We start from the raw sequence: 21,968 nt of genomic DNA, 5'->3' as shown, positions 1-21,968 counted from the left end.
TCTCCCACGACACGTAGAATTACTAACTATCAAAGTTACTACGCGTTTTAATCCTACTTTATCCTCGCTACAAAGGCCATGTTGCAACTAAACGTGCATGATTAAAATTTTAACGGTAATTTTCTGCCGGCTTTATCATGTGTGAAACTGGCCTTAAATTTGACGAATATTTTATGTTCTGTATGTCAAGAGGCATATACTTAATCATATCCTTGTTTAATTTTCACTTTAAATTGTACATATTCGCTTAATTACAAGCAATGGTTGACGTATTATCAGTGCCATTTTGGCCAAGGAGATTTTTTTATATCTATGCTGGCTGTTAAGATTTAGGAGTATTGTTACAATTTATTAAGCATATAGTTTAGGAAGTTAGATTGTAAATCGTAAAACAGGGGGTAGCAGATTAAATAACCTATTGTTTAAAGTTTTATATTTTGGTCATTTTTAGTTTTATTAAATAATGTTCTCAATATTCATAAAGTATTCAACAAAAAAGACAGTGAAAAAACAACTTGGTTGGATGGCTTATGTGCTTTTCATCAATCTCACATCACTACAGGGTCAAACTAAGAAAGTTATGACTCTAAGACACCCCCGCATTACCGGAACGTTAGAAAAATAAATTCCTTCCAATTAGAAAGCCTGAAGCAGCAAAAAATTATTACCTCAAGCGTGGTCCAGCCACCACGCCGCCCAGACGCCCGCTCCGCCTCCGACATGATGTGGTACGTGCGCCCACTAGCGCCCTCATGCTTGTCTTTATTGCGAGACATACTGTCACCTGAAATGTTTAGCTCCTATTAAACATAACACCGTATATTGTATCCATTCTTACGAGCATCTTTAGTGTCAGTTTCTACAAGAATAGTTAGAACAGTATGATCATAAGTAGTCCAGTTACAGTAGAAAAATTTGGTTTAGTATTTATTTTACTAGCTACCTACCCTCTGGTTAAAATGTGGCTAAGTGGTAGACCTTTTGAATTTTACACTGAACGCATATTCATAGGATGCTGCTAGGGTTGCCAGGTGATACCTAATGGCCAGACAGACCTGTGAGTATGGCCTTACATTTCAGTAATAAAGCAGCCAAACAACCTGAACTGTTAAAAATTTTAAGTTCATGCCATCTTTAACAGATGTAAACTGAGGGATTGACTAGACTGTAAACTATTAGCGCTCTTAAATATAACAAGCCTAACAAAAACAGGACAGCCAATGTTGGGGATATGCCTGGCTCCATCCGAAAGCCTGGCAAACCTAACTGCCATGCTTGGTCTAAAAGGAGGCCAAATGATATTTTTCATCATTTTGCTTGAGCAGCAGTACCTACATTTGCTTTTTCATTTATATGAACTTTAATTTTTCTATAAATCTGATTTGTTAAGTATCAAAGTCACCAAAATTTAACAATGCAAAATTGTATATGTAAGTAGGTCAATTTCTAATCTATCTATGTCACTTGTATCATTTCATTTTGGCTGGTTGTGGTGTTTTATTACAATTTATTAACTTTGTCAAAAAAGTTTTAGAAAAGTAGGTTGGGTAAAGTCAGGAAAAAAATGTATGTAGCAATAGTGTGTCAATGGTCTTGGTTGAATAATTTTTTGTTTGAAAATCTGTAACATAGTAATTGAACACAAACATATCCAAATTATGCTACTGACACAATCAAAACACTATTGGCAATTTTATTTTTTAAACACATGACCTCCAAATATCTCAGTCAAGTAGGTATGTAGGTTTCAGCACACATCTATATTCAAACAGTAGCATTATATTTAAATTTAATTTTTGATGTTTTTAGTAAATACTTTTACAGAGTGTGCATTAATTTACTATACAAATTACAAAAAATATATAGCAACATTTCATAATGATGATATGCTAAGAAACTAAAGATGATAGTAACTGCCCTAAAAAGAGCAATAGGAACCAAGTTGATCAATTAAATAATAAATAGAGAATGAGAACTAACATGTTTTTACTACTATATGTTGGTAAATTAACAGAAAGACCATGGCATGGTAAATAAGATGATAATTTTACTTTTATATGTAAACATTGACAATGATTGTTATTGAAAACTACCCCTATATGGTAATATAGTTTTACGTTAGGTGTTATTCGATTCAAAGTTAATAATTGTACCTTAATAGCACCGCGAGGGGTCATTAGGCGTGTTAAAAAGACTATGTTCGATAATCTATTATCTTCTTTTGAAAAATAAGCCCAACAGGACAGTTCCATAACCTCCGACGTTCAGGAGGTAAACCTAAGGAATTAGGTAAATTAAGCATTACAACAACCTTTTGACGGGCAAAGAGTGCTTATTTTACAGAAAAACTACGGATTTAATTCATTATTTTAGTGATTGTTAGCCAAATGCGTAGCATCTTTGTGTACAGCTGACATCAAAAGATGGGTCGACTCGACGCCTTGGTCCAAGCGCCAAATCATAGGTAACGCTTGTAAAGGTTATTCACTAAAAATAAATATTAATTATTAAAATGAATACCTTCATCTACTCCTTAAAACCTTTTACTTCAATTAGGATTATAGTAACGGGGAATAAATCACTGTAAACACACAATATCACAAACTTGACAAACACCACATCAAACGTCCATTTACCGACTGCAGCGACAGTCGACATTAGCGGCGAATTCTAGAACTTTTTCTTGAGTTGTGGCGACCATAGATAAAAATGAAAATCTCTGTTTGGTATCGGTCGGTACATCAAACGCTTTGTCCTCCTTTATTAAAATTTGTATATCAAGAAATGAATTACATACGAGTATGCACATATATTTAATATTGTCTTATAACATACATACATACCATCACGCCTCTTTCACATTGGGATAGGCAGAGACTTTGAATTTCCACTTGCTACGATCATTACAGACCATTGAACCAAAGTCCATTTCAATTCTTGTTTGGTGGCCGTATCTGTTAGTGAGATAGATATTAAACAGTCAGCCCGTCATTTCCTCATGTACCTACTGTTTTTAAATCTGGTCATTTCAGAGAAAAAAACAGAACGAAAATCAGGCAATTGATACCTACGGACATTTACATAGTAACTTAATGTCACTTAATGTGGAATTACATTTTATATTATGTTATGCACACAATTTTAACAATCGTAATGATATAATATTCATAATACGAATTGTGGGTTAATAAACTACTATTTAAACCATATTTATGAAATTCCATTCCAGCGATAATGAACCAATATACTAAATCCTTACATACTTCACTCACACCTTGTCTTTGTTTTCAAGATGACCTTTTGAACCATTGCGAGTATAAAATGCAAATGCATTTTATGTATTTTGCATATAATAAAAACTTCCTTCATACTTATAAATAAATTCAGTAACACATCAGTAAGTACTTTGTTTGAGTACCTACTACTTGAATGAAATGAAATACATAAAATTAAATTGCAAATAAGGCAGTTATTTATATTTTCAGCAGTATTCTGCTATACTTTGATACTCGTAGTGCCATCTTATATCGGAGGTAATTCTTTAATAAAGTAGAAAATGGTGGAAGTTAGCAAATTTATGGTTGAGAGATCTAAAGTGGGTTGTTTAAAATGCTCAGAACTTTTACATCCATGGACTGAAAGCTGTGTCACTGCTGGAGCTGATTTATTATTATCCTGTTTAAAAGGAAGTTTCATATTTTTTACACCGATATACATGGTACGTGTAACTTTAAACTTCTTAATATTCCACCCTATGGACTTTTTTTTTATATTCAAAGGGTTTGTTAGGTATTTACCTAAATTCAAAAATTCGTATTTTATTATAACCGCATACTTAGCTAGAAGAAGGTTTAAAGCGATTTAATGTACCTTTAATAATATATGACTGAAGTGATAATTATAAATTTAATATCAAATCGTTAATTATGTATTTTAATAGTGGGCCCAACCAAACCAACTTACAGACATGTAATCATTTCTTTCTGGTGAAAAGAGGACATCTTTCATTTTTTAAGTTGGTTGAAATTTTGTCTCAGTGACATTAGTATTAAGGGAAATCAATTGACAATCTAATTAAAAAAAGAACTATTATCTCTTTGGTGAAAAGGTAATCATTGTCATTTCTTTAAAATGTCACTGTCATATATGGAACATCTTGTTTTGTTTGTGTTTTGGGCATTTGGGGTACCTATTACCTACCTATTTACTTCTCAATTGGTTTTCTTGAATGGAAATAAATATATATTTCCTTGAAAAAGAACAATGTTGTGATATTACTGTATGAACTAGTGCATTGTCAAATTCATAGGAAGAAGATAAACCCAATTATTACGCCTTTTCCCGGAGGGTTATGTGGACACCTCCAATTTTCACAAGCTTTGAACCTACAGCTATTAGAATATCTAATGGCCAATAAGAATCTGCAATAGGAGTTTAAGACAAAGATTCAGAGATCTAGTTAATTTTATTAGTGAAAAGTTTTATATACAAAGTTTTGCATTTTTACTGAGACAATGGTAGAGGCAAGTAAACTTTGGTTTGAGAAAGCGTGCAGCACTCGTTCATGTCGGGAGATCATCCACCCGTGGACCACTAGTTGCACTGATGCAACTGCGACCATGTTGATGAGTTGCATTAAAGGCAGCTACAAATTTTATGCTATGGTTTATCTTGTAAGTAATATTCATGGAGTTCAAAATTGGTATTATTTTCATAAAACAATGTCAATAAACTATGCTTCATACTGCTTAAATTGTAGTAGCCCAATGGTTTTTTTTTTAAATCACCTGTGGCAAGAAAGCTGACTTTTATCTTGCACATAGACTAGCATTGCTATTTATCACTGGAATTTAAACTGTTAAGTACAGCAAATGATCTTATATGCAGTTTTCAAGGATTATGAGTATTTCTTAAAAATCATTTTATTAACATTATCGTCAAAGATATGTACTTAAATCCTTCAGATAATGGTAGCAATTCTGATGATGCGTAAGTCTTAAGAGAATTCTGCCTGTATTGTGTTTGTCAATTTTCAGATTCAGATTCTGATGCGAGGCAAGAAGCTGGGCAAAAAGGAGATGATAGAACAGTTCAAGTTGTATCTGAAGTCTGGCATCTTTGGTCTTACAGTTGGAAGTTCTTTTGTTACTTTGAATTGTTTATTTAGGTAAATGTTTATTATGTTTAAGACAACAACTAAACTGTTATATAAGTTTTGTTATTACGAAACACTAAAAACAAGCTATATGTACTTAACTTTATTAATTTTGTAAAGGTTAATATGGACTTAAACCTTACAACATACTAACAAATAATATTTTTTTACAGAAGAAAAGGGATGAATGGAGAAAGCCCAACTTAACTTCATTGAAAACAGTTAGCTCTTAAATTTAAGTAGTAGAAAAGATGTGGACCTCAGCTCTTTATGCCCCATTAAAAATAAAAGACATATTAAAATACACATTTGTTTTTTTACAGGAAACTGTTCTTTAGTCAATTCACATACTACTCTACAGTACTGCTTCCATGCACATTAAGTGGGCTTGCGGTCTATTGGGAACCACCATACAGACGGATACTTGTCGTGAACTTGTTTGTCAATCTGGTACGAGTAATTCTAATTTCTTTCTTACATATAAAATTCTCGTTTCACAATGTTTGTTCCCGTAATCCTCCAAAATGGCTTGACAGATTCTCATGAAATTTTGTGAGCATATTGAGTAGGTTTGAGAATTGGTCTGATATCGAAAAATGACATTAATTTTTGAATCAACTGAATTTATTTTTCAGGTCTTCGAATATTGGATGCGCACATTAGAAATGAAAGGATGGCTGCGGCGGTCTCCAGGCAAAGAGACACTCATATTTATGTTTGGGAGTGCTATCTTCTTTTATCTTATGCGACGTGACAGGGAGAGCAATAGTCGGACGCCTATTTTTTGGTCAGTATTTTATTAAAAAACACAAAACAGAATATGGATGTTAATTGTATGTAAGTTTATTAAATGTTATTAACTTATGTTAATTTGTTTATTAAAGTGTATACATTGGTATGTGATCTGGCTCGAAGGTCGAAGTTTTAATGTAGAGAGAGGATAGGCGGAGATTAACATTTTGTTTTGTTAACAAATTAAAATTTTGTTTGTAAAATATTCCCATATTGACAATAGGTTTTTCAACCCGCCTCGTGTGTCAAAAGAAACCGGCGAACCAGTAAAGGGGTTTGAGGGCAGAAGTCCAGCTTGCCCACACAAAGGGCCCTGCATGAATTACATTTTAAAGGTACGTGTAATATTTTAAGAGGATTTAAAAGCTTGCTCTTTTATGTAGAGCAACTTACATTTTTATTGACTAAATTAACCTTTTTCTAACCCAACACGAGTACATACATATAATCATCACGTCTATATCCTTTGCGGGGTAGACAGAGTCAACGGTCTTGAAAAAACTGAAAGGCCATTTTCAGCTGTTTCTCTTTTTAACAGAATTGAGATTCAAACAGTGACAGGTTGCTAGTCCTTCGCTCAAAAGAAGAATCCCAAGTTTATAAGCCTACCCCTTAATTTTCTTTTTCAGGGCACGGCTCAGCTGTTCGGCGTTGGGTGCGCAATGACGATGCTCCGCACATTAATACCGAAGCTACTGACGCCTGCCAAAGCGTTTAAGTCCTTGAGACTGTCACATTTGAAACTGGGCCTGTTCTTCGGTGGTTATATTGGCATTTACAGGGTGAGTTTTATTTATTTATTTAATTATACTTCATTGCACAAATTACAAATGTATAGCAAAATTAGCGGACTTAACGCTAGAAGCATTATTTACCAATCAACCGTTGGGTCTGACAGAGAATACTGTTTACTGTTTTTGAATTCTGATATTTATACCTACACAAAATATAAAATAAAATCGAATTATAATATACATATGTACATAAAAAAATACAATAGATGAACAATACATGTACATAAATAAATAGTTGCAGCGATTACCGAAATGAGTGAAAAGGCTTATTGTTTTCTTGTAATTAACATATTATATTGAAGTGTTTACAATATAAGTACTGTAATTTGATCCCACTTATTGAGTGTCTATAGTTCAAGATTGTGTTGATTGGTTTTTGACACTTTATTACCGTGAATGTAAACAGCGTATTGCTCTATAGCAATAAATTCGTTGAGTTGCGACCTTTTTGTATTGCTGCAACTCACACCCTAATTAATTTGTATTCTATATAAAATTGTAAATTGCGTGTAGCAAATCAAATAAATGAATTATCTATCTATATACATACATACATACATAAAATCACGCCTCTTTCCCGGAGGGGTAGGCAGAGACTACCTCTTTCCACTTGCCACGATCTCTGCATATTTCCTTCGCTTCATCCGCATTCATAACTCTCTTCATGCAAGCTCGGCGGTTTCGGGTACTTTTGACCTGACCCTTTATGTTATCTATTTGTTTAAACTATCTTTATATATATATGTTTCAAATAGAACAGACATAGACAGAAAAAATATTTTATTTTTATTTTACAGTTGGTGGTATGCCTTCTATGTCGGTCTAGCGGGCGAGACAGCGCGCTGTACGCGTTGCCCGCGGGTTTCCTCGCCGGCGCGGCGTTCAGGGCTTCGCCTTCCACGCCCATAGCGTTGGCGCCTTGGACGTCAACACTTCAGGTTGGTTAAACTATAGAGTAATTCCACTAAATTAATATTACATACATACATAATACATACATAAAATAGCGCCTTTTTTCCGGAGGGGTAGGCAGAGACTACATACATACACACACACATACATACGGTCACGTCTATATCCCTTCCGGGGTAGACATAGCCAACAGTCCTGAATGGCCACGTTCAGCTATTTGGCTTAATGATAGAATTGAGATTCAAATAGTGACAGGTTTATAAGCCTATCCCTTAGTCGCCTTTTACAACATCCATTAGAAAGAGATTGAGTGATCGTATTCATTTTTCTATTGGTGCCGGGAACCACACGGCACTCTATCTAGGTACTCGTATCTTATAAATAACAGCTGAGGGACTAATAAGGTATTCACAAATGGATTACGCAATGCGACGGCACCTGTTGCACAATATGCAAATTAACAAAACCTTTCTCTCTCTTCCCCCAGATCCTCGGGTCATGGGCCCACCAGCGCAATATGATACCCGAGCACTGGCCGCTGGTGGAGCTGCTGTACTGCCTCTGCCAGGGGCTGCTGTTCCACGCGCGCGTGATGCACGAGGATGTGTGCCCGCGGTATATCATCAACCTGATGCACACTGTCACCTCTAACAAGTAAATATATACATACATACATACATAAAATCACGCCTCTTTCCCGGAGGGGTAGGCAGAGACTACCTCTTTCCACTTGCCACGATCCCTGCATACTTCCTTTGCTTCATCCACATTCATAACTCTCTTCATGCAAGCTCGGCGGTTTCGGGCACTTTTGACCTGACCCTTCACCAGGACGTTCAAGTAAATATATCTATACTAATATTAACAAGCTGAATAGTTTGTTTATTTATTTATTTTATTTTATTTACTAATTTATGTACACAGAAAACATCGAGACTGATAAACACAAGAAACAAAATTACAAAGGTTCTGCTTATTTCAAAAGAAATCCCTTCCAGCAGACCCGAGATAGGAGACATGATGGAAAGGGTGACAGGCGTGTACTCCACTCACACAACTAATAATAGAATTTGTTTGTATATTTACAAATACTAGCGGACCCGACAGACTTCGTTCTGTCAAAAAGATTTGTAATATGACAGTTTTTTGTTCATTGCTTAGACAACAGTGAACTTTATACATTAGCAATAAAGCTCAAATTGGACTGTATGTATTAGTTAGAAAACGTTTGTATGGGATAAAGAAAAGGAATGTTTTTAAGGTTTTTCAGGCAATTATTTGGTATTTTTTCGCCGTAAAAACCATCGTTGAGCTTTGACGAATATTAAAAAAAAAATGGCCAAATTGGTCCAGCCGTTCTTGAGTTATGCGCTTACCAACACATTTAGCGATTCATTTTTATATATAAGAAGATTAGCTAGAGCCGGTTGGTTCCAGGCACTTAACAACAAGGCCATCTCTTTCCCATGGCTGTCGTAAAAGGCGACTACGTGACAGGCTAATAAACTTGGGATTCTTCTTGTAGGCGATGTGCTAGCAACCTGTCACTATTTGAATCTCATTAAGCATAATTGCTAGAAAGTAAATATAATAATTTTAAGACCTATTCCCATGAGGTCAAGCAGAAACTGGATTTCTACTTTGAAGCAAATCACATACATACATAAGTCTATATCCCTTGCGAGATAGCAGAGCCTTCATTTCAGTCTTGAAAAGACTGAAAGGCAAATTACAGTCCTTACTTATCTTGCTATCGCTACCCTCAAAATTTATTACGATTATAAAAATACTTTTCTTCTTCTCTTTACAGAGCCGACGAAATCCAGGCTGGCTTCATCCAAAGAATCCTTAGGACGATGTAAAAGATACGTATACGTTTGTACAAAAACATGCCATTACAATAGTTATCAGGATTATTATGACAAATTTTATGGGCATATTTGATATCTATAGAATAACGAAATGATAGCAACAAATCAAGTTATTTATATTCTGTACAAATTCAGTGCAAATATTTAAAAGGTTAATTCAGTCAATGATACGAATTTATGAACAATTTTTTCAAATAGAAAAGATTAAATGTTCATCTTCCCATTTCTATGGGATATATGCTATTGTTATTATATGCTTATATGTAAAATAGTCGTGTCATAATGTACGTTCCCGTACTCCTCCGAAACGGCTTGACCGATTCTCATGAAATTTTGTGAGCATACTGAGTAGGTCTGAGGATCGGCCAACATCTATTTTTCATACCCCATAGTGATAAGGGTTTTCGACCCTTAACATTTTTTAACTAGAAATAACCTAAAAATTATTTATATGGCAAAACAACGTTTGCCGACACAGCTAGTATGCTTATACGATTGTAATGTGCTCGATTGAATGAGTAAAAAACGGGTTTTTCCAATTTCACGGCATATTATTAGAGGAGGCTGGTTGATTGCTGAAAACGCCCTAAAAATATATTTCTCCCTCATCATAGCCTATGTACTTATGATAGTATTTTTTTTTAATCCATTACAAACATATGAAGGTAAACCGAACGAATCTATCTTTTTTTTTGCAAAACATGTATTTATTTTCTTGTTAAAAGATTGAACAAACATTATAAGTATTATTATACTCGAATATTTTTGCCGTCGCAATTACTGTCAATTATGTTGTTTTTGCGACAATTTGCGTGATTTTATATTTTATTTAAAGCGTGGTACAGGGTTATTATTTTAATGGTAAAGTTTATTAGAATTTAATTTAGATTAATATACAAGTTACTTTAAAAGACAAATGTTTATTAGTATCTATTATTTATTATATACTCATATAGTATTCTTTCAATAGTATTCAATTCTTCTCGAGTCTCAATAGAAAAATTAAAATTTGGTTTAGGCAAATAGTTTTAAGGTCGAAGCTTACTTGTATGATACATACATAAACTCACGCCTCTTTCCCGGAGGGGTAGGCAGAGACTACCTCAATACCTACTTGTATGATACCATTCTTTAAAACAGTTACTTTAATTTCAGTTAAGTTTTCTTTACGAGTAGATTTTGATTTGTAACACCTTTCCTCTTACATGTTTATAAAATAATGGAAAATTAAAAAAAAAACCTATGTAAGAATATAAACAACTAATTTGTATTTGAATGTTATCGTCCAACTGAGTTAAGACCTTAACATTTCTCAAAGATATCAGTATTTTTTTTTTACTTAATTTTCAGGCTGCAAAGTGACACCTCGAAATATTTTTAATATTATAAAGTTTATGACTTAAGCTTGTGACGTTCCATGTATGGGTGCTTATATTTTTTTGTATTCACTATTTTGTTATAAGACATATCTACAAATACTCTCGTGATGACACCTAGTATTTTTTTTTTCTTCGCATATACAAATATAAGGTATAGAGAAATCACACAATACAGAAAAAAATATTTTTATATCTTGAAAAACCATATCCTGAGAGTGTACTGTATTATACTTCACGCGCATCGCATGTTTATTGTAATACATACTTGATATTACCCATTTTTCCCATAAGGGTAGGCATAACTCCATAGATTTCCACTTGCTAAGCTCTAATTGGTTATATTGAAATAAGGATTTGAATAATGTGATAAAAATGCATACAAATACTAGTACAAATAAATTGCACCAATTAAGCAAATGCGCCTTATATTGCATCAATAAATACTGACTAGGGTTACATCGAATTACTCATAAGCTATTAAATAGATTTAAAAAGGTAAGCTACCAAATGTTACCTCTTTTTCTCAGTGAAGTGAATAAATTTTAAGATATATGCGCGTATTCCACAAAGGTTTTAGTTGAAAGAGAGAAGAAAGTTTCTAAATGCGAGAACTACTAAAATTACCCAATATATATCAAAAGAATTAGTATTTCTTTAAATCACTGGTTGTTTTTACCCAATTATATTGGTGATAAAAAAAAAAACAAAGATTTCGAATAACGCTTAAGCAATTCATCAGATTCTCGCTATTTTACATAGCAATAATAAGAGAAGGTATAGATCGAAAGTATTCAATTTTTATTTATTTAACATAGCAATTTACGTATTATATTTATAGGATATTATCGTTTTTTTGCAAACCACATTGCAATATTTATTTAAATTGTAATATTAGATATGGTAAAGGTTAGTTGATGTACGAGTAGGTAGATAGCTTTACGGAGACTCTAAATATTTGCAATATACCTTTGCATTTATTAAATAAAGATGTAGATGAAAATACTGTTTTAATATATTATTATCTGTATCAAATAAAAATAATTGTCGATTAAAAACTAAAAGGTATCATATATAAGGCGAAGAAGCCATTTTTGGCAAAGTTACCCCAGTGGCGACCTCTGTGTCACTTTTAAAAGGAAAAAACATTAGCATTACAATATGTTTTTGAAGTAACCTCAATTGTTAACAAATAGCAACAGTACTTTTTTAAGGTTAAAACATACATACATACATACATACATAAAATCACGCCTCTTTCCCGGAGGGGTAGGCAGAGACTACCTCTTTCCACTTGCCACGATCTCTGCATACTTCTTTCGCTTCGTCCACATTCATAACTCTCTTCATACAAGCTCGGCGGTTTCGGGTACTTTTGACCTGACCCTTTACCAGGACGTCCTTAATTTGATCAAGATACGTTCGTCTAGGTCTTCCCACTCCGACCTTTCCCTCCACACTCTCCTTGTATATCTGCTTAGTCAACCTGCTTTCATTCATCCTCTCCACATGACCGAACCATCTTAACATACCCTTTTCTATTCCTGTAACTACATCTTCTTTCACATCACAACATTCCCTTATCACGCTGTTCCTTATCCTGTCACTCAATTTCACACCCATCATACTCCTTAACGCTCTCATTTCCACTGCATTTATTCTGCTTTCATGCTTCTTTTGCCATACCCAACTTTCACTCCCATACATTAATGTCGGGACCAACACGCCCCTGTGCACAGCCAGTCGAGCCTTTTTGGATAGTTTCTGACTGCTCATAAAGGCATGCAAAGCTCCATTCACCATGTTCCCCGCGTTCACTCTCCTTTCAATATCACTATCATACTTGCCATCTGATGTAAACTTTGATCCTAGATATACAAACTCTTTCACTTGCTCCACTTTTTCTCCTCCAATCAAAATATTACATGCTGTCATTTCTTTCTCCATTTCAAAAACCAGTGTTTTAGTTTTACTTACGTTCACTTTCATTCCTTTCTCTTTTAAAGCTTCATGCATACAGTTTACCATCTCCTGTAACTCCTCCGCTGATGACGCCAGTATAACCTGATCGTCGGCATAGAGCAGACATTTGACGAGTAACTCATTCATCCTTAATCCACTTTTAGACTCTTTCAAATCTGTCAAACAGCTATCCATAAATAGGTTGAACAGCCACGGTGACGCAACACATCCTTGCCTAACGCCTTTCTCAATCTTAAACCACTCAGTGTGCGCTCCGTTTATCCTGACACAAGCACTCGAATCCTCATATAAGGATTTCAGTGCTCGTATTAAGAGACTGCTCACCCCATGCATAGAAAGTGCTGACCACAATTCATTCCTCTCAACTCTGTCATAGGCCTTTTCCAGATCTACGAATGTGCAATAGACTTTTTGACTCTTGGCCAAAAACTTTTCGGCTATGCACCGCAAGGAAAAGACCTGATCAGTACATCCCATTCCCTTTCGAAATCCCGCTTGAGCATCCCATATTTTGTCATCAGTTTCATTCCTGACTCTATTAATCAATACCTTAGCATACAATTTGCCGACGACGCTAAGCAGGCTTATACCACGATAATTTTTGCAGTCCAGCTGTGACCCTTTTCCTTTGTAAAGTGGCACGATAACAGCCTTACACCAATCTTTTGGTACTCGGCCGCTTCTCCAACACAAATTGAAAAGGCAGTACAACTGACTAGCTACTACGCCTTTTCCTGCTTTAAGCATCTCGACCGACACTCTATCACACCCAGCAGCCTTTCCCGCTTTCATACTCTTAAGTGCTTCCACAATTTCGAACATTTCAATTTCGCCTTCCATCTCATTCTCTTTTTCTTCGCTATAGCAGAAATCTTTCTTATTTCCTTCCTTTTTTTCAAATAAACTTTCAAAATAGTCCTTCCATATCTTTAGTACACATTCTTCTCCTTTCACAACGCTACCATCCTGGCATCTGATCCTAGTCAGCTCTCTGGTTATAGTATTTCCTCGGGCTGACCTTACGGATTTCCAGAATACTTTCAGATTTGACTGAAAGTCTTCTGATAGCCTTTTATCAAAATCCTCTTTATACTCTTCTTTCTTTCTAATCACAGCTTTCTTAACCAAATCTTTCATTTTCTTATATTCCTTACGTGCTTCATTCACATCTTCATCTATAACCTCTTGCATTCTTAAGTTAGCTTTTGCTGCTAACAAATCCAGCCATGCTTTCTTCTTTAATCGCACAAGTTCTTGCACATCTTTACTCATCCACGCATTTTTGTGATTTTTTCCTTTCCTTCTTCTACTTACACCACACACTTCAACAGCTACTTTCACAATTCTTTCTTTAAATTCCTTCCATCCATCTTCAATATCGCTCATTTCCTCTAAATCTTCAAATTCATCCTTCAGTCTATTAATATACTTCTTACCTACATCCATATCTTGCAAATTTTCTACTTTTACTCTTTCCAAAGCGCTGGTTTGCTCCCTTACCCTGTGCCGCCAGCGATTGAAGATACCCCTTATCCGGGATATCACCAGTAAATGGTCCGAGTCAATGCCAGCACCGCGATATGCACGGGTATCCAGCACTTTGTTCTTCAATCTTTCATCTACAATCACAAAGTCTATCATACTTTTTAAAATACCTTCCACTCTTGTGTAGGTGTGGATCTCTTTATGTTGAAACATTGAGTTCGACACAAAAAGATCCCACTCTAGACAAATTTCTAATACACTTCTTCCATTATCATTCACCTTTTCGTCACCAAACGCACCAAGCACCTTTTCATATCCATCACGCTTTACACCCACCCATCCATTAAAATCACCTAACATAATAATCTTCTCATTTGGCTTGGTAACTTTCAATACTTCTCTTACACTATTCCAGAACTCCTCGTTTTCGCTTTTTGCTGATGTTGTACCCCTCGAACCCACATCCCAAGGTGCATAAACACCTAGAACGAAGATCCGAGTGATTCCAACTTTCAGCCTAATCCATAGAAGACGAGGGCTGACACACTCATACTCATTCACGCACTCAGCCATTCGTGCAGAAAGAATTAGACCGACCCCTTGACAGCCTCGGCTGGTACTGGAAATTCCAGACCAATACGCCGTGTAAGGGCCGTGCTGCGTCGCGTCGCATCCTTTCCGCTTCGTTTCATTCACGCACAACACATCCAAACGTCTTTCATCCATCATCAGGCATACTTCCTCAATCTTATCCTTCATTCCTCCTCTTACATTCATCGTCGCAAAGCGGCTTTCAGCAGACCGCATACCGCTCCCGCCGGGAACGAGACGTGATGGGGTGCGGACACCATCGCCGCCATCTAGGTGCTCTTTCAAAAAATTTGCATCCATGCGATTCCCACGAGACGCTAGGGAAAAATTTTGTCCGCCCCAGCAGAGCCCCGCATGCCAGGGTAAGGCTAGCCATTACCTGGGGGTCGCCCAACCCCATGGCGGAAGTGGCACGCTCGAGACTAGGCTCGCCCCTAGCCATGCATCCATCGGCGCGGCAGACCTTAGATTGGCAGAAGGTTAAAATTAAATGATAATTGTAAACGAGGGCGCCACTGGAGTTATTATTGCTCGAACGAGACAATAAATTTAAGATCGGAGTAAAGTTGTATGCAGACGGGAATTAAAACAGGATTTTTATCTTTTCATAAACAAATAGAAATCGCATTACAGTCGCATTGTAGCAATTGATTACTATTTAATGAAGGATTGTATGAAGTCCTATACTATTCATACTTTTATATTATTATGATGATATAAAAGATAACACACACATGCTTGTAAGTTGACACATATGCTGTGACATTGTTCTATTTTTGTAATAAATTAATTTCATCATATCTTATTGTTTTTATAAAACTTTATTTTGTATAACCTAGCCAGCGTACAGTGGGCATATAGAAAAGTAAAACAAAGTGCCTTATGTAAGTGATGTACTTTATTCTGTGGTCCACAGTACATGCTTATGTGGACTGTCAGTTTTAGCTCCTATCATTTCACGTTTAATGTGTTTCTACGAAATACATTGAACTGTGGCTTATAATGATGAAGAACAGAATATGTTCTCTCGAATACATCTGAATAAATTAATGTTTAATCGATTTCTTCAACCCTTGGCCCGCCTGGGCTCTGGGGGCGGGCGCAACTGGGCCCACCACCTCCCACTGACCCATGAAGCTTCATCATAGTTGGCTGGCAGACCTTGAAAAAAAATATTCCAATAGCTATTACTGTATCGGCAGGCAGGACAATGAAAAAAATAAATAATATTATTACATGATTCAGAGCCATTTATTTTTATTCAAATGGAGTTCAATTGTATGTATGCACCTAGAATAGAAAAGATTTATTTTCGAAATTGGATACAAGGTATCACTTATTGACGTCACATAACTTAAATCTAATTAGAACTTCTACCGCTTCCAAAGCGCATGTGTACAAGAAGCGACGAAACAAACTACACTGCAGCATTTTCATCGGACGTCAATTTACAAATACAGATCTCTTAAATCTTAATCGTGGACGAATGCACATTGTCCTAGATATCTTGTAACTTTATTCCTTCCAATAGTGAATTAAAATACATAAGTAGTTATTATGTCTTAGATCATATGATCTAAGCATGTACTTATCTTTTCATGGCTTCTGTAGATCATCATATCTGCAAAATATGTCCCTTTCTTTAACCCACCTGTTTATAGTATGACGTTCACTATGCCCTTCCCCTTTAAAAAAGGTAAAAGTATCCTTACCTTCTGCGCATCCTTCAAATGCTTTTCCAAGTCAGCCCTGGACGCCTCAGGATTATTTTCGAGCCAGTGAAGTTGATCACCGCATTCTTTCAGCACTGCATTTCGTTCGCTGTCAGTTATTCTGCTACTTGCGTTTTCCACTGCCTGTGCAGTCAAATTATGATTATACGAGGTATCCAAAATACTTGCATATAAAGACTAGGTATGGCAAACTGTAGATTTTTTTTTATTTTTACACGAATGCTTTTTGAGATGTAGACATTCGGGGTGAGGGACATTCAGGCAATGGATGTTCAAGGAAATGGACTAAAGAAAACGACTGGACATTCCGGTAATAAGACTTAACGTGCCGCGACGTTTCGGACTTGTCAGATATGATTTCGATTTATCGATCACTAGTACATACATACATACATACATATGGTCACGTCTATATCCCTTGCGGGGTAGACAGAGCCAACAGTCTTGAAAAGACTGAATGGCCACGTTCAGCTATTTGGCTTAATAATGGAATTGAGATCCAAATAGTGACAGGTTGCTGCTAGCCCATCGCTTAAAAAGAACCCCAAGTTTGTAAGCCTATCCCTTAGTCGCCTTTTACGACATCCATGGGAAAGAGATTGAGTGGTCCTATTCCTTTTTGTTTTGGTGCCGGGCACCACACGGCATTTGGTTCGGTTTCGGCGCGATCACTAGTTCTGAATACAAATGTAAGAGTACTTCAACTTTTACCGTTTTACATCCATACGCGTAACTCTCCAGTTGGTTTCTTAGCTCCACTTTCTTCCTTACAGCATCATCCTCTGCTTTGAATTTCTCAGCGTCGTGTAGCATCTTCTCAATGTCCTTCTTGGTCAGTCTACCTTTGTCGTTGGATATTGTTATACGTTCTGATCGACCAGTACTTCTATCTTCAGCATTGACGTTGAGGATTCCATTGGCGTCAACGTCAAAGGTCACCTATAATCACATATGGTCACAAAAGTTGTTGTGGTTTCAGTTCAAATATAATTTTGATTTGATGAAGATACTGACCTCAATTTGTGGTACACCCCTAGGAGCTGGTGGAATGCCAGTGAGATTGAATGTCCCGAGAAGGTTGTTATCTCTTGTAAGAGCTCTTTCACCTTCATACACCTAAAGAGTTACAAATTATTTAAAAAAAACGATAAGCTATTAGTCCGGCAATTATTTGTATTGTATTTTCTATTAAAGAAAAGAGAAAGAAAAAGGAAGAAAGGAAATTAATGGGAAAGAGGCGTGATTTTATGTATGTATCTATGTATTTTCTATTATAACTCACCTGAATAGTAACAGCCGGCTGATTATCTGCATACGTGGTGAAAGTTTGTTTTTGTGCTGTTGGAATCCTAGTATTTCGATCCACTATTTTCGTCATCACACCTCCAGCAGTTTCTATCCCGAGGGATAGCGGAGCGACGTCAACTAATAACACATCTTGCAGTCTCGTGTCTTTAGAACCAGACAGAATAGCTGCCTGCACTGCAGCCCCATAAGCCACAGCCTCATCAGGATTGATTGAAAGGTTTAGAGTTTTTCCGCTAAAGAAGTCCTTAAAAAATTAAAGGTGTCAGTATCAGACTACAAACTATCAATGAGCAAAATATTAGTAATTAAGCAGTTATTACCTGCAAAAGTCGTTGGATTTTCGGTATACGAGTAGAACCACCTACCATGACTACATCATGTATTTCTCTTGTATGGAGCGCAGCATCTTTCAAAGCTTTCTCTACAGGTGCTAGAGTTTGTCTGAATAAATCAGAGCACAGTTCCTCAAAACGCGCTCTTGTGATTTTAGAATAAAAGTCCACCCCTTCATGCAATGCATCAATTTCTAAACTAGCTTCTGTACTAGAGGAAAGGGTTCTCTTTGCTCTTTCACAAGCTGTTCGCAGTCGCCTTAGTGCTTTTGGATTATCTTTAATGTTTTTCTTGAATTTCCTTTCAAATTCTTGTGCAAAATGATCTACCATTCTACTGTCAAAATCTTCTCCTCCCAAATGTGTATCTCCTGCTGTTGATCTTACTTCAAATAATGAACCTTCTGAGATTTGTAATACGGATACATCAAATGTTCCACCACCAAGATCAAAAATGAGGACATTTTTATCACCTTTTAAGTCTTTGTCCAGTCCGTAAGCAAGTGCAGCAGCAGTTGGTTCATTGATGATTCTGAGGACGTTTAGCGAAGCAATTTGGCCTGCGTCTTTAGTGGCTTGTCGCTGGGAATCATTGAAATATGCAGGTACTGTTATAACGGCATCTTTGACTTTCGCACCGAGATAAGTCTCTGCAGTCTCCTTCATTTTTGTCAAAACCATAGATGATATCTCTTCTGGTGAAAACCTTTTCTTTTGCCCTTTGTATTCGACTATTATTTTTGGCTTTCCACCATCGGAAACAACTTCGAATGGCCAATGTTTAATATCTTGTTGCACATTTGGATCATCAAATTTCCGTCCGATTAACCTTTTAGCGTCGAACACCGTATTTTTGGGGTTTATTGCTACCTAAAAATAAAAGAATTGAGAGATATAGAACCGACTCCAGTGAGCCATTATATTATGTTATCACGCACATTAGGATGGGTGATCCCCATTCGACCTTTCACGCTCGAATAGTTTCAATTCAGCGCTGACCGGATAACTTTTGTACCCATCAAACAAAGTTACTCGAAAGAACAAATTCTTGGGAGTTAAAACAGTTTCGTCGCCTGTAGTTACATTCTGGATGACTTAACAAAACTTCATTTTAGGGAACAAGTAGTTTCTTTGTCCCTGACAAATTAAACATTACTGTAACTAAAACTTTTTTCTGACGTTTTTCCCTAATATTAAAATGATACCTTTACAACACAACGGTAAAAAGAATATCATAGAAGAATTCAAAGAAGGGAATGTGTTTTCTGTCAAGTATCTACCTGATTTTTAGCGGCTTCTCCAATCAACCTCTCTGTGTCGTTGAAGGCGACATATGATGGTGTAGTTCTGTTTCCCTGGTCGTTGGCGATTATTTCCACCTTGTTGTTCTGGAAGACCCCAACGCAGGAGTAGGTGGTACCCAGATCTATACCCACGGCTGGGGCAGTCATTGTTGTTTGTCAAAATCTGGTGAAATACACGAAGATTTCCTATTATACTATTCCAACATTAACGTAATTACGAAGTGTCCTAAGCTCGACTTCAAGTTTTAAGGAAATTCGCTGTGACATGCGGACACGAATGATGCTATAGGAAGGGTTCCTAGTTTTTTTTAAGTAACTGCGCTTGCTCTTTACAAAATGAAGAAGAGACATCATGAATAACAGCATGTATATTAAGTACACTTCGTAACAATTAAATGCGCGGTTATTTACACGCGTCTTGTACTTAAATTAGTATGTACCTATTATACATGTAAACTACTATTTCAATTAGTATAATACAGGTATTACATGAAGGGGAAACACTAATGATTTAAAGTTTAAGAAATAACAACTTTTGTGAAGTCTGAAATAAAATTTATTATTTTTTCCCCAAAAATACTATCACGCGATTTTCACTTTATCGTATATTAACGTTAATGGTCTCTCGTGACGATGAATAAAGAAAAAGATATCCAATTAGGCGCTTTCTGTTCAGGACGCAGTAATTGTGCTCACTCCAGGCTTAATCAATGAAGGGTCTTCGCAATGTTCTTAATGCTATAAGTAGACTTAATTAAAATAGCATAATGGAACGATACGGGACAAGCCCGACCTCCTTGTAATTAAATAAGCCAAAGACGGTCCGGGATTTATTTTTCTAGGAAGAGAAAGGGATGCAAGGAACAAAATTTGACGCATGAGAGTCACTCATATATTTTGTATTAGTTATATTCATATTGTTTTAATGATATTTCACTCACAAACCTTATTATTATAACTCGTTTTTAATGATGAAATTTATAGCAGAAATAAATAACCCCCCTTTAATTCGCCCTTGAAATAAGTTTAAAGTTAAGTTTCTTGACTTAAATGCTTTCTTGTTTCCTTGTGGTTTGACTTAAGCAATCTAGTTTTAGACACAATGAAAATGCACAGTATTTCTATTGAACATGAAATAAATTCTTCTAAATGCGGATACCAGGATTTGAACCAAGGCCAAAAGTCAAACAGTACACGCAAACATGAGAGTGCGTAGTTGAAGTATGTAAAATTTCAGCGGGCGACGCCGCCATCAAAAGCCAGCGCTAAGTAAATTATTTTTGTAAGAAATCGATAACTTACTAGAATCGATTGCGCCTTTTCAGACCCCGATTTCGCTCACTAGCCAAAAACCACCTCACCACTTGGTATTCTCAATCGAACTGGTTACTATATGTATATATTCCGTGTATCGGGCTCATTGTTAAGCCTTATAGGTCGTAACTGTAGACAGGCCTATTGAAAAAGGTGAAGGACGCATCTGTCTATAGTATACTAGGTATATTGGTATGTGGCCTTAATAAAATAGCACGAATTGGTGTAGGACCATACTATTCATTTTGTGGTAAGTAACCTTTTTAACCAGCTTCAAGAAATAAGGTGGTTCCCGGTTTGACTTGTTTGTATGTATGTTTGTCCGCTATTATTTCGCGTTTCGCTGAACCGATTTTGATGCCGTTGTGGCGACGTCTCTCACACGTCACAACAGCCATTCACATGCCAACTGTCAATCATAGCGAAGAAATTGACGCGCTGAGCCAATAGCAGTGAAGAATCTAAATCGCGTAAACAAAGATTTCATGTATTGGAGAATACAACCTCTGACTCGACATCGTCGGAGCCGCGGTTCCCCAGGCATCACACCAAGCCTGGCAGAAGATCTTCCCTTTGGTGGCGGTCGAGCCGAATCATCGCTCCCGCTACACCGTTCTCAGGAAACTGTTGATACTCTTTGGAGAAGGTTTGAGAAATTTTACCTACTTCAAAAAAGGAGGATATAGATTGGAGGAGGTTCTCTTTTCATAAAAGTTATTTTTAAAAAGCCTTTTCTAATGACTGTTTGCTCTGCCTACCCCGTAAGATAGAGACGATAGAGACGTGATTATACATATGTATGTACACTTTAATTACTTACTCAGCTGGTTCACAGACCCCATATGGCGGCATCCAAAATTTATCGCCTGTACGAAATAAACTAAAACGTGACACCAGTTTCATTAAATAATTTATCAAACATTTTAATTTGGCCCGGAGTTTCACTTAAAAATTTTATTGTAATGTGTGAATCTTTCAGTTTGTGACTTTGGCATGAGTTTGTCAACTAGGTGTAGTC

At 36.3% G+C, this 21,968-nt stretch overlaps 3 protein-coding genes across 4 annotated transcripts in view; 1 reads left to right on the top strand and 2 right to left on the bottom strand.

Moving 5' to 3' along the window:
• The window catches only part of LOC106133101 (CCR4-NOT transcription complex subunit 6), a 140,239-nt gene extending 137,590 nt beyond the window's left edge, over positions 1–2,649 (bottom strand). Inside the window, exons 1-2 of the mRNA XM_060946030.1 lie at positions 2,521–2,649; positions 669–784 (exon numbers count right to left, since the gene is read on the bottom strand). Of these exons, the coding sequence (XP_060802013.1) occupies positions 669–776 (108 nt within the window). The 5' untranslated portion in view covers positions 777–784; positions 2,521–2,649. The remainder of the gene's footprint in view (positions 1–668; positions 785–2,520) is intronic.
• A 789-nt stretch (positions 2,650–3,438) lies between these two features.
• On the top strand, positions 3,439–15,717 carry LOC106133087 (transmembrane protein 135). 2 transcript variants are annotated; one of them, XM_060946136.1, is made up of 10 exons: positions 3,439–3,718; positions 5,037–5,167; positions 5,479–5,605; positions 5,791–5,942; positions 6,171–6,282; positions 6,577–6,729; positions 7,539–7,679; positions 8,141–8,307; positions 9,464–12,114; positions 15,439–15,576. In XM_060946136.1, the coding sequence occupies exons 1-9, from the start codon at positions 3,557–3,559 to the stop codon at positions 9,513–9,515; spliced, it is 1,197 nt and encodes a 398-aa protein (XP_060802119.1). In that variant the 5' UTR covers positions 3,439–3,556; the 3' UTR covers positions 9,516–12,114; positions 15,439–15,576. The 2 variants fall into 2 exon arrangements, with proteins under 2 accessions (XP_060802119.1, XP_013188146.1); XM_013332692.2 differs by lacking the exon at positions 3,439–3,718 and adding an exon at positions 4,155–4,673 and having other exon boundaries at positions 15,439–15,717.
• LOC106133100 (heat shock protein 68) lies at positions 15,436–21,960 on the bottom strand. The gene is made up of 8 exons (XM_013332712.2): positions 21,771–21,960; positions 19,613–19,799; positions 18,321–19,202; positions 17,975–18,244; positions 17,707–17,808; positions 17,404–17,631; positions 16,672–16,815; positions 15,436–16,120 (listed from the first exon to the last, which is right to left on the bottom strand). Exons 2-8 carry the CDS (start codon positions 19,781–19,783, stop codon positions 16,013–16,015), a joined length of 1,905 nt encoding a protein of 634 aa, XP_013188166.1. The 5' UTR covers positions 19,784–19,799; positions 21,771–21,960; the 3' UTR covers positions 15,436–16,012.
• Between the last annotated feature and the right edge of the window lie 8 nt (positions 21,961–21,968).

Source organism: Amyelois transitella, chromosome 10 (genome assembly GCF_032362555.1).
Source record: "Amyelois transitella isolate CPQ chromosome 10, ilAmyTran1.1, whole genome shotgun sequence".
Classification (NCBI taxonomy): Eukaryota; Metazoa; Arthropoda; class Insecta; order Lepidoptera; family Pyralidae; genus Amyelois; species Amyelois transitella.
The sequence above is the reverse complement of the archived record's forward strand: the minus strand, read 5'-3'. Positions and strand labels throughout refer to the sequence as shown.

Excerpts from the sequence above, each read along its gene's own strand:
- LOC106133087 (XM_060946136.1), top strand. The coding sequence starts at position 3,557 with ATGGTGGAAGTTAGCAAATTTATGGTTGAGAGATCTAAAGTGGGTTGT. Across the intron at positions 5,606-5,790 it reads TGAACTTGTTTGTCAATCTG|GTCTTCGAATATTGGATGCG; the intron begins GTACGAGTAATT and ends TTTATTTTTCAG. Across the intron at positions 7,680-8,140 it reads CTTGGACGTCAACACTTCAG|ATCCTCGGGTCATGGGCCCA; the intron begins GTTGGTTAAACT and ends CTCTTCCCCCAG.
- LOC106133100 (XM_013332712.2), bottom strand. The coding sequence starts at position 19,783 with ATGACTGCCCCAGCCGTGGGTATAGATCTGGGTACCACCTACTCCTGC. Across the intron at positions 17,809-17,974 it reads AGCCGGCTGTTACTATTCAG|GTGTATGAAGGTGAAAGAGC; the intron begins GTGAGTTATAAT and ends GTAACTCTTTAG. Across the intron at positions 16,121-16,671 it reads ATTTGAAGGATGCGCAGAAG|GTCTGCCAGCCAACTATGAT; the intron begins GTAAGGATACTT and ends TTTTTTTTCAAG.